Raw genomic sequence first — 16,138 nt, 5'->3', positions numbered from 1 at the left:
TTTTACTCAAGTTAATATTTGAAAATGTCCATGACAAAACGTTTTTCATTTGTTGTTGAACAATTTCATGTCTAACTTTCAACTTAATTTTTCCATGGAAACCAATTGATTCTGCAGAAACACGGCAAAACCCCCGATGAGGATATCTGAACTTTATTGGAAAAAATCTGTAAAACGACTTTTGCTTTTTTGAAATGAACTTTTGACTTTAATATTCAGGATGTCTTACTCTCAACAATATTTCTTCATTTTTTTCCTCAAGTGGCCAATTGATTATGCAGCAAGACTGCAAAAAAGCCTAACTGCAAAAAAAAAAGCCGACTAGAACATCAAAACTATTTGGGTTGATGAAGAAACAAGTTAAATAATAATAAAGTAATACATTTTATTTATAAACGCCTTTCACAACAGTCAAGGACACTTTACAATCAAGAACAAGAGAACAAAAACACAGATAAAATGATAAATAATTCAAGAAGAGATTAATTTAAATTGATTATGCTATTTTGAAAAGGTGGGTTTCGAGATGGGATTTGAATGTGGGAAGAGAATTCTAGAGTTCTAGAGTTTGGGAGCAGGACGGCTGAAAGCTCTGCACCCCATCGTGCTGAGACGGGCAGAGGGTACAACAGAGGTGGAGGGAGGACGACCACCTGAGGGAACGAGAGGGAACGGAAATTAGAATCCGACAGATAGAGGGGGTGCAAGGTTATGGATGGCTTTCTATGGCTTAAAAAAAACACAAAAATAGATTACTAACATGCACAGAGACACATGTTTTTTCTCCCCCTCTCTCCACCCCTCGGATTGACTTGGGAACAGTCCTTGATCTACTGGTCGATCGCGATCGACGTAATGGGCACTCCTGCTCTACCACCAACTCTGAAGCCATCAAATTATCAACAAAAGACAAGACCGGCTTCAGTGGGAAAGAGGCTTGAGAGATGAAGGCACTGCCTTAAAATAAGCAGGGTAGATGAGGATCCGGAAAAATAAAGGCACTCATCTCGTGGCCTTTGGTACAAGATTTTACACGGACATAATTGTGTTGTTTATTTTGTGCAATATTTTTGAATCATTTGTTTTTCTGGGGGGCCGCAAAATATGAAATTAATTTTTGTGCGGTTTAAAAAAGTGCATACATGGACCATTGGGCCAAAAAAACAATTACATCACTTGACTGCAGCTTTAGGTCAATTAAAAGATCTGATGTAAAAAGTGTAAGGTACAGCGGATCTAAAAAGTCTACACACCCCAGTTTGAATTCCAAGATTTTTGATGTTTAAAAAAAAAATTGCGACTTTAAAAATTTACTGTATATTAAAGTCAAAAGTTCATGTCAAAAAAGCTAAAGTAATTTGACAGATTTTCCCAATAAAGTTCAGAGATCCTCGTAGGTTGTTATGCCGTGTTCCTGCAGAATCAATTGATTTCTATGGACGAATGAAGAAGGAAGTTGAAAGAGATGAAATTGTTTAACAACAAATGAAAAACGTGTTTTATCATTTTTAAATATTAACTTGAGTAAAAGAGTACACTTTTTGTCTGGATGAGAAATATCTTTTATTCTTTGAACATTTTTCATGGGGGGGACACATCCTCTTCAAACGTTGTTAATGCAGTATTTCAACTTTCATAGAAAACGGGCAACTTTAATTCCTATTGCACAGCTAGATTCTTTTACATGACCTCTTGCTCCACCAAAATGTTGCCAACGACTTCATAGTCGAGGGCTCTCCAGTTGAACACGTTCCCAGGGGTGAAGTTTGAGTCGTCCTCGTAGCGTCGGATCTCCTCCGGAGAGAGGACGTAGTCCCACATGTGAAGTCGCGAGATCATGCCGATGAAGGATTGTTTGGCGTCAAAGCCTCCCCCATAAGAGTCTTGCTCTTGGCCCAGGACTGTGCTGAGCTTGCCGCTGATGGGTTGCCCTGAATGGATAAACCTCTTGATGGTGGGTTTGCCGTCCACCCACAACTGAGAAATGCCATCTTCAGAGTTCCAGGTGGAGCACATGGTGTGCCAGTTGTTGGGAGGAAAAGACAGTGCCAAGAAGTCAGTGCCGCCGTCTCGAGCATGCATCCTTATAACGTCGTCGTCATTTATCTTGAAGAGCACAAAGTCGTTGCTGATCCCCGGTGTGGCCAGAGAGAAGAGGCCGTAGTTCCTGCTGAGATCTGTCTTGAATCTAAGTAAACACGCCACAGTTCAGTGGTGGTGGGGTTTTTTTCGGATGCTAAAAACTATTTCTTGCCAATTCTGGTTTAAATTTACTGTCAAACTAAATGGCCAGAGTACAGACAGATAATACAACAATACACATGTGCATGTATTCTTTATCCTCTGCCAAAAAAACAAAAAAACAATATCACTGCAGCTAAGCGAGGAGTTTTTTTACTGGCTACATGCATAGCCTATAAATATTTTGCTCTTTACATTTCATTTAATTTGTCATTCTTATTCTCAAACGAGTGAATGAAAGCAAGCCAAGGGCCGCTGGTGATACCCAGGTTACCTGAGACAGACGGTGACTGCACTCAAGGATGTTTTGGGTGTCATCAGTTTCACATGATCTTTGTTCGTCTCCCTCGGGAAGACAAAGACTTTGCCAGAAAGATCTGCACACATCAAGAAGGACAAAGATGTCATGATGTCAATTAGGAAGACAAGACATGTTTTCATGGGTGAGTGTCCATCCATTTTCTATTAGTGGTTCTCAAATGAGGGTGCTGGACCCCTGGGGGTCTGCAAAAAATGTACAATAAATGATGTGGTATCAGTTAAAAGGTGCATCTGGCTACATATTGGCATTGGCGTGCCAATACAAACAAACATACTAACGCAACTAGCCTTTGCCTTGTTCAATTTCTTATTATTGTGATTATTGGTACTGTAAAGTATTTTTTCAGAATAAAAATTATTTTGACAAGAAAGACTGATAAAAAGGGCAAACTGTGATTCGTTAAAAATGTTACTTGGTGAATGTGTTCCACCTGACTACTCTACCAAGATTTACTTTTTATCATGACAAAATAGACTTATGTCTGTTCTTTTTAGAGCAGGAATTTTTTCTTAAAAACACCTTTAGTCTGAAAAAGAGAACATTATGACGTTCTCTCAAAGACGACAATCAACTTTTGAAGTAGTTTGTATGCTAGATAGGTTTAATTGGCATTTGGATAAAGTGAGGTGGGGGGCGGGGTCTTTCCAATATTTCTGGGCAGAAATTTGGTACACCAAAAAAGTCTTTAAGTGTGGGAGTCTGTCAGCATCGGCAGGTGGCTGCCAACCTCACCCCGGTGAAAGTGCAAGGAGACAAAAAAAAGCAGATCATTTCCTCTTTGGCTTTGACTTTGTATTATCACTTTGCTGTGCGGCAATCCCGATACTTTGCTCGGCCGTGCCAGTTGCATTAGGGAGATTATCACATCTCGTCTACTCAAGGCTTTAACATTTTCCTTTGACACCCCTCGTCTCCAAAAGGAAGTTTTGGTTGGTGCAAACTCATGATGGCCCATTGTACAAAGCAATCTGTGAACAACAGTGCACCCCACTTTTTCCATCTCTCTCACTTGGCACGCTATTTTAGGTGTGTGCTTGTGACGCACACTCTCACCTACCTTGTGTATCTGCATAACAAGATGCAAGCATCACCATGAAAACCAAGAGTTTCTCCATCTGAAATGCAGTCAGTTTTGCATCACTGTACTACTCAAAGACAAAATATTTCGGCACATGGTCATCATCCAAATTTTTTTTTTGAGGCAGCGAGTGCAGTTCACTTCTCTTACCTCGTCTCGACTGTGCAGCTTCGAGTAGAGAGGCGATCTCCCTTTTCACAGTATTTATAGGGAACCTTGTAGATTTCATAGATCAGGATTCTGGACTCCTGGACTCTTGAATCAACAGATTTTCATTGTGCAATGTAACGGGCACACTGAGGCCAAGTTACAGAGTCTGGAAAATGGACAGATGTCCCAGCATGACCTCCGCACTCTCAAACACTGAATTGGAAAATGTTCTATTTTGTTTGACTTGGTGTTAAACTCCGATTCACCCCAAAAATTTAATTCAACTGTTCTAGCAGGCCAACTTGCCCTCTGGCAATAAAAATGGGAAAATTAAGACATGCCAAATCCAAGTTACATTCATAAATGTAATGTCAGACTTCCACAAAGGGAGCTCATCTTCCACCTAAACTCGACCAGTGATGTCATAGTCTGACGCATTTCAGTTGAGCACATTGCCAGGGGTGAAGTTTGAGTTCCACATGTGGCGTCAGATCTCCTTTGGAGAGAGGACATAGTCCCACATGTGAAGTCGCGGCAACCTGCCAATGAAGGATTGAGAGGCCGAGGATGATGCTCGGCTTGCCCGTGATGGGCTGCCCAGAGTGGATAAACCTCTTGATGGTGGGCTTGCCGTCCATCCACAACCAGGCAATGCTGTTTTCAGAGTCCCAGGTGGCACACAATGTGTGCCAGGAGTTGGGATAAAAAGACAGCCACAGGAAGTCCGTGCCGCCGTGCCAAATGTGAACTCTCAGGTTGTCCGTTTGGAGCTTGAAGATGACTAAATCATTGCTGGGCGCCGGTGTGGCCAGAGAGAAGAGGACATAGTTCCTGGTGAGATCTGTGACAAATCTGAGTAGACACACCAGAGGTAAGTCATCAAGCACAAATACTTCAGAAAATACTGATAATTTATACGCTGTGACAGCAGAGCTTCATTTTAGAGTCTGGAATTCTACCTGTATACAGTATAATTATTTGGAGGGGAATGTCCTGCCTCATGGGGGCACTATTTTGCCACTTGCTGTTAACTGAATACTGTATGACACCACTGTCACTCAGGTATTGACCAATCATGGCTCAGCTTGCAAACATGACTGAACTCAAAACAGGTGTCGTGATCAGTGTTACTTGAACAACCGTGGTTGGTCATTGTCATTAGGTGGCCAAAACAACAAAAAAATAAAGACCCAGATATGAATAAAAATTAGGTGATTTTTATCTACTTCATTCAAATTCCACAAGGGCAATCTTAAATAAGAATGCCATGTGTCGAATAGGAGGGGCTAGTGATGGGACGAGCGACACTGGTGCGCGAGCACAGTACCGAGAGCTCAAGAGTGAAACTCCGTATCGGTGCGTGCACTGCTTTAGAGAGAATCACGTGACCAATACAGGAATTGAATCGTTTGAGTGTGCCGCGCCAAAGTGTGTTTATAAGGACACAAACTGTATCAACATGTCGTGGGTTTGTTGGCTGGAGTTTTGCGAAATTATGGATCGTTCTAAGAAGTTTTCCCCAGTGTGGAATAATTTTTATCTTGGTAAATCTTTTTCTCCTTTGAGCGTTGTTTATCGTGATATACTGTACATGTTTTTTACGGTGGCACATTGCACCCACTTTATCAAGTGAATGACCTATTATACATATGATAGTCAGTGAAAGAGCCTTACAGTTGCTTTATTCATTTTATCTTATAATTGTGAGATCCTCCATAATTAAAGTCCAACGCTGCTTGTCAGAAGCAAACACACCCAGAAACCAAGACCCTTTACAATATTGGAAATGGAACCAGAAAATATATCCACATCAACTTTCATTTAAAACTCTCTGTGCACATTAGAACATAATGTAAAGGCTTTTTTTTTTTTAATTGAGCATGAATGGTTTAGTTTACAATGTATAAAGATGTTTTCATGGTTCACAATACATGTTGGATTTAATCATGCGATTTGATACGTGCTCTGTTCTTTACAAAGTCAGCAAATGAACCTGAGGAACTCACCACGACAGGCCACATGTGATCATTGACTATAGTCACAGGGTGATGGCATGGAAGACACAGAACTAAATACAAACACAGTGATGAGACAACGAGGCACACCTGGACATGACGCGACTCCTCCTCCTGGCTCCTGTCTGTCTGTCACGACAGCGCAGCTGAGGAACCAACTGAGGAAGATGAAGGTGAGGTCGGCAGCAGGTCCGGACAACAACATCAGCTCCCGGCTCCTCGGGACCTGCTCCGACCAGCTGTGTGACATTGTCCAGCACATGTTCAACCTGAGCCGGAAGCCGGGCAGACTTCCACAGCTGTGGAAAACTGCGCCGTGTTGTTAGACCAGTCTAGCTTATTGTTGAGAACGACACCCAGGTACTTGTAGGAGGTCGCCCTCTCAATGTCCGTACCCTGGATGTTCATTGGTGCAGGTGATGACTGTTTCCTGACGAAATCCACAACCAACTCCTTAGTTCTCCTAAGGTTGATCTGGTGTGTGTCTGAAGGCACCAGTCCACAAAGTCCTCCGTCAGTCCCCCCCAGTCCATCAATAGAGAAAATGTTCCATTTCAGTGTTTGACTGAGAGGAGGTCATGATGGGACATCTGTAAAACAGGTGTCGTGATCAGCCCATTTTCTGTATAACTTGGCCTCAGTGTGCCCGTTACATTGCACAATGAAAAAAACGTTTCAAGTCCAGGAGTACAGAATGCTTATCCATTAAATAAACAAGTTTCCCTGTAAATACTGTTAAAAGGGAAATCACCTCTCTGCTCGAAGCTGCACAGTCGAGACGAGGTCAGAGAAGTCAACTGCGCTCATTCACCAAGTCACATTTTTAACAAATCGTAGTTTGCCTTTTTATCAGTCGTTCTTGTCAAAATGACTTTTATTCTGAAAAAATACTTTACAGTAATCACTATAATAAGAACTTTAACAGGGCAAGGGCTAGTGGCGTTAGTATGTTTGTTTTTATTGGCGCGCCGGTACCAGTATGAAGCTATATGCACCTTTTAACTGATCCCACATCATTTATTGTACATTTTTTGCAGACCCCAGGGGTCCAGGGAACTTCATGTATTTTGTACTTCAAGTCTCCCCAAAAATATATTTTCAATTCAGGTGATCAGGTTTGTCGGTTACTGCATAAGGTTTGACAACGTTTTTAAAGTCGCTTTTTTTTTTAAACATCAAAAATCTTGCAATTCAAACTGGGGTGTGTAGACTTTTTAGATCCGCTGTACCTTACACTTTTTACATCAGATCTTTTAATTGACCAAAAGCTACAGTCAAGTGATGTAATTGTTTTTTTGGCACAGTGGTCCATGTATGCACTTTTTTAAACCACACAAAAATTCATTTCATATTTTGCGGCCCCCCAGAAAAACAAATGATTCAAAAATATTGCACAAAATAAACAACACAATTATGTCCGTGTAAAATCTTGTACCAAAGGCCACGAGATGAGTGCCTTTATTTGTCCGGATCCTCATCTACCCTGCTTATTTTAAGGCAGTGCCTTCATCTCTCAAGCCTCTTTCCCACTGAAGCCGGTCTTGTCTTTTGTTGATAATTTGATGGCTTCAGAGTTGGTGGTAGAGCAGGAGTGCCCACTACGTCGATCGCGATCGACCAGTAGATCAAGGACTGTTCCCAAGTCAATCCGAAGAGTGGAAAGAGGGGGAGAAAAAAACATGTGTCTCTGTGCATGTTAGTAATCAATTTTTGTGTTTTTTTAAGCCATAGAAAGCCATCCATAACCTTGCACCCCCTCTATCTGTCGGATTCTAATTTCCGTTCCCTCTCGTTCCCTCAGGTGGTCGTCCTCCCTCCACCTCTGTTGTACCCTCTGCCCGTCTCAGCACGATGGGGTGCAGAGCTTTCAGCTGCTCTGCTCCCAAACTCTGGAACTCACTTCCGCCCAACATTCGTAATATTGATTCTCTTCCCACATTCATATCGCATCTCAAAACCCACCTTTTTAAAATCGCCTAGTCAATTTAAATTAATCTCTTCTTGAATTATTTAGCATTTTATCTGTGGTTTTTTTCTCTTGTTCTTGATTGAAAATTGTCTTTGACTGTTGTGAAAGGCGCCTATAAATAAAATTATTATTTAACGTGTCTCTGCATAACCGCAAATAGTTTTGATGTTCTCGTCGGCTTTTTTTGCAGTGAGGCTTTTTTTGCAGTCTTGCAGCAGAACCAATTGCCCACGAGGGGGAGATAAAAAGAACAATTGTTGAGAGTTACTCTGAAATATATCTTTTATTTTTGAACATTTTTCATTGGGAGGACGTGTCCTCTACCAAAGTTGTTCTGCAGTATTTCAACTTTTGTTGAAAACAGGCAAGTTTAATTCTTATTGCACAGCTAGATTCTTTTACATGACCTCTTGCTCCACCAAAATGTTGCCAACTACTTGATAGTCGAGGGCTTTCCAGTTGAACACGTTCCCCGGGGTGAAGCATGAGTCCTCCTCATAGCGTTGGATCTCCTTTGGGGAGAGGATGTAGTCCCACATATGAACTCGCGAGATCATGCCGACGAAGGACTGAGCGGCATCGAAGCCTCCCCCATAAGAGTCTTGGTCTTGGCCCAGGACTGTGCTGGGCTTGCCGCTGATGGGTTGCCCTGAATGGATAAACCTCTTGATGGTGGGTTTGCCGTCCACCCACAACTGAGAAGTGCCATCTTCAGAGTTCCAGGTGGTGCACACATTGTGCCAGGCGTTGGGAAGAACAGACAGAGCCATGAAGTCTGCGCCAGCATCTCGAACATGCACCTTGATAACGCCGTCTTCCTTATTCTTGAAGAGCAGAAAGTCGTTGCTGAGCGCTGGTGTGGCCACAGAGAAGAGGGCGTAGTTCCTGGTGAGAGCTGTCTTGAATCTAAGTAAACACGCCACAGTTCAGTTGTGGTGGAAAGTATTTTTACCCTTTGTTTTTTAACGAGGGTTAAAGCCATTTCTTGCCAATCCCAGTTCAAACCTACTGTCAAACTAAATGGTCAGAAAAACAAACATATACAATACGCACGTGCATGTATTTCTTATCCTCTATCACTCCAACTGAGGAGTTTTTTTACTGGCTACATGCATAGCCTATAAATATTTCGCTCTTTACATTTGATTTAATTTGTCATTCTTATTCTCAAACAAGTGAATGAAAGCAAGCCAAGGGCCGCTGGTGATACCCAGGTTACCTGAGACAGACGGTGAGTGCACTCAAGGATGTTTTGGGTGTCATCAGTTTCACATGATCTGTGGCAGTCCCACTTTGGAATACAAAGGCTTTGCCAGAAAGATCTGCACACATCAAGAAGGATAAAGACGTCATGATATGAATTAGGAAGACAGGACATGTTTTCAAGGGTGAGTATCCATCCATTTTCTATTAGTGGTTCTCAAATGAGGGTGCTGGACCCCTGGGGGTCTGCAAAAAATGTACAATAAATGATGTGGTATCAGTTAAAAGGTGCATATGGCTACATATTGGCACTGGCACACCAATAAAAACAAGCATACGAACGCAACTAGCCCTTGCCCTGTTTAAGTTCTTATTGTAGTGATTCCTGTAAAGTTTTTTTTTCTTCAGAATAAAAGTCATTTTGACAAGGAAGACTGATAAAAAAAACTATGATTTGTTAAAAATGTGACTTGGTGAATGTGTTCCACCTGACTACTCTACCAAGATTGACTTTTAATTGTGACAATTCAGCATTCAAATTCAGCATGACTTAGATTTGTTCTTGGTTTTACAGTTTGGTGCTTTCTACCAACTTTATTCCTGATTTGTCTTACTGCTTATTGTGCATGTTAAATTGCTCCATGTACAGCACTTTGTATGCAGCGATGGCTGTTTGAAAGTGCTCTATAAATACAGTTGACTTGACTTGACTTGACAAAATATCTTAGTTCTTTCCGACACTGAATTTTTTTCTCAAAAACACTTTTCGTCTAAAAAAAATGAACATGATGACTTTATCAAAGCCGACAAGCAACTTCCCTTTGGCATTTCGGAGTTTGTATGCTAGATAGGTTTGATTGGCAGTTGGACAAAGTGAGGTGGGGGTGCGGGGTCTTTCCAATATTTCTAGCCTGTCAGGCAGGGGTGTCAAACTCATCTTTTTTGTTGCGGGCCACTTTAGCGTTACGACCTCCCTCAGAGGGCCGGTGCAAAATCTCAACATTATTTATGACCAATGACACTTTCCCATTTTTGTTCAGACTTCAGCAAGAATCGTGATAGTTGACACACATAATTTGCTCCCGCGGCCCACCCACATAATATGACGCGGTGGGTCGCATCTGGCCCCCGGACCTTGACTTTGTCACCTGTGCTCTAAGGGGTCCCTGCACCCAAAAAGCCTTTAAGTGTGGGAGTCTATCAACATCTGCAGGTGGCTGCCAACCAAACCACGGTGAAAGTGCAAAGAGACAAAAAAGCAGATCTTTTCCTCTTTGACTTTGATTTTGTATTATCATTTTGCTATGCGGGAATTTAAGATACTTTGCTTGTCTGTGCCAGTTTCATTAGGGAGATTATCATGAGATTATAAAATCTTGTCTGTTTAAGAGGGAGGAAATTTCATCTGTGCTGTATGCACATTTGACAATAATGTTGTACTTGACCCTTGACTTGACAACATCTTGTCTACTCAAGGGTTTAACATTTTCCTTTGACACCACTCATCTCAAAAAAGAAGTTTTGTTTGGTACAAAGTCGCGACTGCCCATTGTACAAAGCAATCTGTGAACAGTGCACCCCACTTTTTCCATCTCTCTCACTTGGCACGCTATTTTGGGTGTGTGCTTGTGACGCACACTCTCACCTACCTTGTGTATCTGCATAACAAGATGCAAGCATCACCATGAAAACCAAGAGTTTCTCCATCTGAAATGCAGTCAGTTTTGCATCACTGTACTACTCAAAGACAAAATATTTCGGCACATGGTCATCATACAAAAGCAATATCCTGAGTTTTCTTTTTTTCAGCAGCCAGCGCAGTTCACTTCTCTTACCTTGTCTCGACTGTGCAGCTTCGAGTAAAGAGGTGATTTCCCTTTTAACAGTATTTATAGGGAAACTTGTTGATTTAATGGATAAGCATTCTGTCCTCCTGGACTTGAGTTAAAAGTTTTTAATTGTGCAATGTCACGGGCACACTGTTGCCAAGTTATACAAAAAAATGGACAGATTTCCCATCATGACTTCTGTACTCTTCGACAAACACTGAAACGGAAAATTTTCTCTTGACTTGGTCAACTCAAGAGAAACCAGGAGGGCTGCAAAGACGAGACTCGATGAATTTCTGCAATTCCCTCATTGACAGAGTTTATGCACTTCTGTACAGTCAATCAGTTGGCAGTCCTGCAGTGAAATCTTAAAGACACCACAAGTGGAAAAAATATACAAGCATTGGTAACTGGTTCGTCCATTTCTATATTTTAAATTGAGTGAAGTTTTCTCCCAAAAGACAATTAACTGTTGCACCCAATCAAAAAAAATTTTTTACCTGCAAGCCATGTGAACGTATTACAACTTCAGACAGAAGGACACAAGTTCTCGTATTATTCCTGTTCATCTCAGAAAATATTTTGTGTAATATTTTTTCATGTTCAAGTCAACATGGGGACCACCACCAATGCTGGCACTTTCCCCTTACGTGATGTGGGCCAGCGATTAACCCCAAAAATCAAATTCAATTGTTCCAGCAGGCCGTCTTGCCCTGTGACAACCCCCCCCACCCAAAAAAGTCAAGATATGATCTTCGAATCCAAGTTTAATAATACATCAATGTAATTTCAGACTTCTAAAGTGAGCTCATCTTCCACCAAAAGTCTGCCGGCAATGTCATAGTCTAACGCTGTCCAGTTGAGCACGTTCCCCGGGGTGAAGTTTGTGTCTTCCTTGTAGCGTCGGATCTCCTTTGGAGAGAGGACGTAGTCCCACATGTGAACTCGCGAGATACTGCCGACCAAGGACTGAGTGGCATCGAAGCCTCCCCCGTAAGAGTCTTGGTCTTGGCCCAGGACTGTGCTGGGCTTGCCGCTGATGGGTTGCCCTGAATGGATAAACCTCTTGATGGTGGGTTTGCCGTCCATTCACACCTGAGCAAAGCCATCTTCAGCGTTCCAGGTGGTGCACACGTTGTGCCAGACGTTGGGAAGAACAGACAGAGCCATGAAGTCTGCGCCGCCATCTCGAGCATGCACCTTCATAACGCCTTCTTCCTTATTCTTGAAGATCATAAAGTCGTTGCTGATAACTGGTGTGGCCAGAGACGACAGCGCAGCTGAGGAACCAACTGAGGAAGAGGAAGGTGAGGTCGGCAGCAGGTCCGGACAACAACATCAGCTCCCGGCTCCTCAGGACCTGCTCCGACCAGCTGTGTGACATTGTCCAGCACATGTTCAACCTGAGCCGGAAGCCGGGCAGACTTCCACAGCTGTGGAAAACTGTGCCGTGTTGTTAGACCAGTTTAGCTTATTGTTGAGAACGACACCCAGGTACTTGTAGGAGGTAGCCCTCCCAAAGTCCGTACCCTGGATCTTCATTGGTGCAGGTGATGACTGTTTCCTGACGAAATCCACAACCAACTCCTTAGTTCTCCTAAGGTTGATCTGGTGTGTGTCTGAAGGCACCAGTCCACAAAGTCCTCCGTCAGTCCCCCCAGTCCGTCAAAAGAGAAAATTTTCCATTTCAGTGTTTGACTGAGAGTGCAAAGGTCATGATGGGACATCTGTCCATTTTTTGTATAACTTGGACAGTGTGCCCGTTACATTGCACAATTAAAAACTTTTGACTCAAGTCCAGGAGTACAGAGTCCTTATCCATGAAATCAACAAGGTTCCCTATAAATACTGTAAAGGGAGCTCACCTCTCTACTCGAAGCTGCACAGTCGAGACAAGGTAAGAGAAGTGAACTGCGCTGACTGCTGGAAAAAAGAAAACTCAGAATATTGCTTTTGTATGATGACCATGTGTAGAAACGTTTTGTCTTTGAGTAGTACAGTGATACAAAACTGATTGCATTTCAGATGGAGAAACTCTTGGTTTTCATGGTGATGCTTGCATCTTCTTATGCAGAAACCAAAGGTAGGTAACAGTGTGCGTTACAAGCACACACCCAAAAAAGTGTGGTTCACTGTTCACAGATTGCTTTGTGCAATGGGCCGTCATGGGTTTGCACCAACCAAAACTTCCTTTTTGAGACGAGTGGTGTCAAAGGAAAATGTTCAACCCTTCAGTAGACGAGACGTTATACTCTCCCTGATGCAACTGGCACAGCCGAGCAAAGTCTCTTGAATTCCCGCACAGCAAAGTGATAATACAAAATCAAAGTCAAAGAGGAAAAGATCTGCTTTTTTGTCTCCTTGCACTTTCACCGGGGTGAGGTTGGCAGCCACCTGCAGATGCTGACAGACTCCCACACTTAAAGACTTAACTTTTTGGGTGCAGGGACCCCTTATAGGGTGGAAATATTGGAAAGACCCTGCCACCCTACTCCTGCCTTTTTATTGGCGCGCCGGTACCAACATGTAGCTATATGCACCTTTTAACTGATACCACATCATTTATTGTACATTTTTTGCAGACCCTCAGGGGTCCAGGGAACCTCATTTGAGAACCACTGATGGATACTCACCCTTGAAAACATGTCTTTTCGTCCTAATTCCTCCCATTACATCTTTATCCTTCTTGATGTGTGCAGATCTTTCTGGCAAAGTCCTTGTCTTCCCGAGGGAGACTGCCACAGATTACGTGAAACTGATGACACCCAGAACATCCTTGAGTGCAGTCACCGTCTGTCTCAGGTAATGTAATGTAAAGAGCAAAATGTAAAGAGCAAAATATTTATAGGCTATGCATGTAGCCATTAAAAACCTCCTCAGTTGGAGTGATAGAGGATAAAGAATACATGCACATGCGTATTGTATATGTCTGTTTTTCTGACCATTTAGTTTGACAGTAAGTTTGAACTGGGATTGGCAAGAAATGGCTTTAACCCTCGTTAAAAAACAAAGGGTAAAAATACTCTCCACCACAACTGAACTGTGGCGTGTTTACTTAGATTCAAGACAGATCTCAGCAGGAACTACGTGCTCTTCTCTCTGGCCACACCGGCGATCAGCAATGATTTTGTGCTCTTCAAGACTAACGACGACGGCGTTATGAGGGTGCACGCTCGAGATGGTGTCGCAGACTTCAAGTCTCTGTCTTTTCCTCCCAACAACTGGCACACCATGTGCACCACCTGGGACTCTCAAGATGGCTTTGCTCAGTTGTGGATGGATGGCAAATTCACGGAGAAGAAGTTAATCCATTCAGGGCAACCCATCAGCGGCCAGCCCAGCACAGTCCTGGGCCAAGAGCAAGACTCCTACGGGGGAGGCTTTGATTCCACTCAGTCCTTTGTTGGCATGATCTCGCGACTTCACATGTGGGACCGCGTCCTCTCTCCACAGGAGATCCAACACTACGAGGACGATTCATGCTTCACCCCTGGCAACGTGTTCAACTGGAGAGCCCTCGACTATGAAGTAGTTGGCAACATTTTGGTGGAGCAAGAGGTCATGTAAAAGAATCTAGCTGTGCAATAGGAATTAAAGTTGCCCGTTTTCTATAAAAGTTGAAATACTGCATTCACAACTTTTGTAGAAGACGCGTGCCCCCCCATGAAAAATGTTCAAAGAATAAAAGATATTTCTCATCCAGACAAAAAGTGTACTCTTTTACTAAAGTTAATATTTAAAAATGATAAAACACGTTTTTCATTTGTTGTTAAACAATTTCATCTCTAACTTTCAACTTCCTTTCTTCATTCGTCCATGGAAACGAATTGATTCTGCAGCAACACGGCAAAACGACCTTCTAGGATATCTGAACTTTATTGGGAAAAATCTGAAGAACGACTTTTGCTTTTTTGAAATGAACTTTTGACTTTAATATACAGTATGTCTAACTCTCAACAATATTTCTTCATTTTTTTCCTCAAGTGGGCAATTGGTTCTGCAGCAAGACTGCAAAAAAAGCCTACTCGAACATCAAAACTATTTGGGGTTATGCAGACACATTAATGGTGGCAGTCGTGTGCCGAGTCCCACTTAACGTGAGTTTGGTTTGGTTAATTCTGAAGAGTCATCTTTAGCTGTGGACGTGTGCAACCACAAGATTTCAATGTATTTTGTACTTCAAGTCTGCCCAAAAATACTTCTTCAATTAGGGTGAACAGGTTGTAGGTTATAAGGTTTGACAAAGTTTTTAAAGTCACTTTTTTTTTTTAACATCAGAAATCTTGGAATTCCATCTGGGGTGTATGGACTTTTTCGATCCACCGTATATTACACTTTTTACGTCAGACCTTTTAATTGACCAAAAGCTATGGGCGAGTGAAGTAATTGGTTTGTTGGCACAGTGGTCCATGTATGCAGTTTTTTAAACCACACAAAAATTAATTTCATATTTTGCAGACCCCCAGAAAAACTTTTCTGGGGGTCAAAAATATTCCGAGGTCGTGGTGGAGGCATGTCGGACATGAAATTGAAGCATACGGGGGATTTTTTTCTCTTTTTTAAGAAACTCTAGTTTAATCCCTTGAACGCATGAAAACGTCACCACCACATAAGTGAACCATGGCAGGAGGAACAGGCAGCACACATTGCATGAGAAGGCATTTGAGTGACTTCTATGTACATTATACACATTTGTTTGTACACACATTTTGTAGAAATATAGTCATTGAAGCATATTGGACAACCAGCATTATTGGCTCATGTGGAAACATTCATGTAAAGAGAGAGAGAAAAAAAAGCAAGTGAGATCAACAACCCAAATCTGTTATGGAGAGAATACAATTCTATTTATCGTATCACAATCGGAAATAGAAAAAGTGAAGTAGTCACATACTCCCCTTTTTTCATAGCTAAAGAGATTGAGAAATCCTTCAGGAAAGTACAATCACACAACTTCTTTCATTTCAAGCCAAGTCTTTCAAATAAATACACTTGTCTGTATCGTGAGCGGTGGCGGATTGTGGTTCACCTTGCGTCCACGTTGAACAAAATGTAGTGTCGCCACATTAAAGCACCAGAGAAGGATATTTCACTTGTGCGGCGGAGTCATGCGGAGGGAGAATGCATCCAGCCATTACGCAACACCGCCCATCAAAATACAGCGCAACAAAATGTAACCTATGAGCTTTGCAAACTTAAAATGGAGATTTTTCCATTCCTTCTTTAACATCACAAATAGCTCGACTAGGCCAAAGTTACTTAAAAGACGGATCTACACGCTACCACAAAGGTAGTAAATTAAACTCGAATGTCACAGGAATGTGGTGATGA

The 16,138-nt window shown here is 42.2% G+C and overlaps 3 protein-coding genes and 2 pseudogenes across 3 annotated transcripts; 1 reads left to right on the top strand and 4 right to left on the bottom strand.

The window, feature by feature from the left end:
- Window positions 1-1,538: 1,538 nt before the first annotated feature.
- LOC147203824 (C-reactive protein-like) lies at window positions 1,539-3,887 on the bottom strand. The gene is made up of 4 exons (XM_086114523.1): window positions 3,792-3,887; window positions 3,621-3,678; window positions 2,516-2,618; window positions 1,539-2,188 (listed from the first exon to the last, which is right to left on the bottom strand). The coding sequence occupies exons 2-4, from the start codon at window positions 3,676-3,678 to the stop codon at window positions 1,681-1,683; spliced, it is 669 nt and encodes a 222-aa protein (XP_085970649.1). The 5' UTR covers window positions 3,792-3,887; the 3' UTR covers window positions 1,539-1,680.
- On the bottom strand, window positions 3,788-6,214 carry LOC147203823 (C-reactive protein-like; annotated as a pseudogene).
- Window positions 6,215-8,039: 1,825 nt separating this feature from the next.
- LOC147203822 (serum amyloid P-component-like) lies at window positions 8,040-10,890 on the bottom strand. The gene is made up of 4 exons (XM_086114031.1): window positions 10,814-10,890; window positions 10,628-10,685; window positions 8,995-9,097; window positions 8,040-8,681 (listed from the first exon to the last, which is right to left on the bottom strand). The coding sequence occupies exons 2-4, from the start codon at window positions 10,683-10,685 to the stop codon at window positions 8,174-8,176; spliced, it is 669 nt and encodes a 222-aa protein (XP_085970157.1). The 5' UTR covers window positions 10,814-10,890; the 3' UTR covers window positions 8,040-8,173.
- A 66-nt stretch (window positions 10,891-10,956) lies between these two features.
- LOC147203821 (C-reactive protein-like) lies at window positions 10,957-12,349 on the bottom strand (annotated as a pseudogene).
- Window positions 12,350-12,640: 291 nt separating this feature from the next.
- LOC147203820 (serum amyloid P-component-like) lies at window positions 12,641-14,517 on the top strand. The gene is made up of 4 exons (XM_086112909.1): window positions 12,641-12,704; window positions 12,833-12,890; window positions 13,507-13,609; window positions 13,867-14,517. The coding sequence occupies exons 2-4, from the start codon at window positions 12,833-12,835 to the stop codon at window positions 14,372-14,374; spliced, it is 669 nt and encodes a 222-aa protein (XP_085969035.1). The 5' UTR covers window positions 12,641-12,704; the 3' UTR covers window positions 14,375-14,517.
- The last annotated feature ends 1,621 nt before the right edge of the window (window positions 14,518-16,138 follow it).

Source organism: Hippocampus guttulatus, chromosome 6, assembly GCF_054856545.1.
Source record: "Hippocampus guttulatus isolate MCC_2025c chromosome 6, RoL_Hgut_1.0, whole genome shotgun sequence".
NCBI lineage: Eukaryota > Metazoa > Chordata > Actinopteri > Syngnathiformes > Syngnathidae > Hippocampus > Hippocampus guttulatus.
This window is presented reverse-complemented; position numbering and strand designations above follow the sequence as displayed.

Bases quoted from the DNA above. Each gene is read 5' to 3' on its own strand.
- LOC147203824 (XM_086114523.1), bottom strand. From the start codon at position 3,678: ATGGAGAAACTCTTGGTTTTCATGGTGATGCTTGCATCTTGTTATGCA. The intron at 2,619-3,620 runs GTAGGTGAGAGT...TGATGTGTGCAG, and splicing joins TTGTTATGCAGATACACAAG to ATCTTTCTGGCAAAGTCTTT. The intron at 2,189-2,515 runs GTAACCTGGGTA...GTGTTTACTTAG, and splicing joins GCAGTCACCGTCTGTCTCAG to ATTCAAGACAGATCTCAGCA.
- LOC147203822 (XM_086114031.1), bottom strand. From the start codon at position 10,685: ATGGAGAAACTCTTGGTTTTCATGGTGATGCTTGCATCTTGTTATGCA. The intron at 9,098-10,627 runs GTAGGTGAGAGT...TGATGTGTGCAG, and splicing joins TTGTTATGCAGATACACAAG to ATCTTTCTGGCAAAGCCTTT. The intron at 8,682-8,994 runs GTAACCTGGGTA...GTGTTTACTTAG, and splicing joins GCACTCACCGTCTGTCTCAG to ATTCAAGACAGCTCTCACCA.
- LOC147203820 (XM_086112909.1), top strand. From the start codon at position 12,833: ATGGAGAAACTCTTGGTTTTCATGGTGATGCTTGCATCTTCTTATGCA. The intron at 12,891-13,506 runs GTAGGTAACAGT...TGATGTGTGCAG, and splicing joins TTCTTATGCAGAAACCAAAG to ATCTTTCTGGCAAAGTCCTT. The intron at 13,610-13,866 runs GTAATGTAATGT...GTGTTTACTTAG, and splicing joins GCAGTCACCGTCTGTCTCAG to ATTCAAGACAGATCTCAGCA.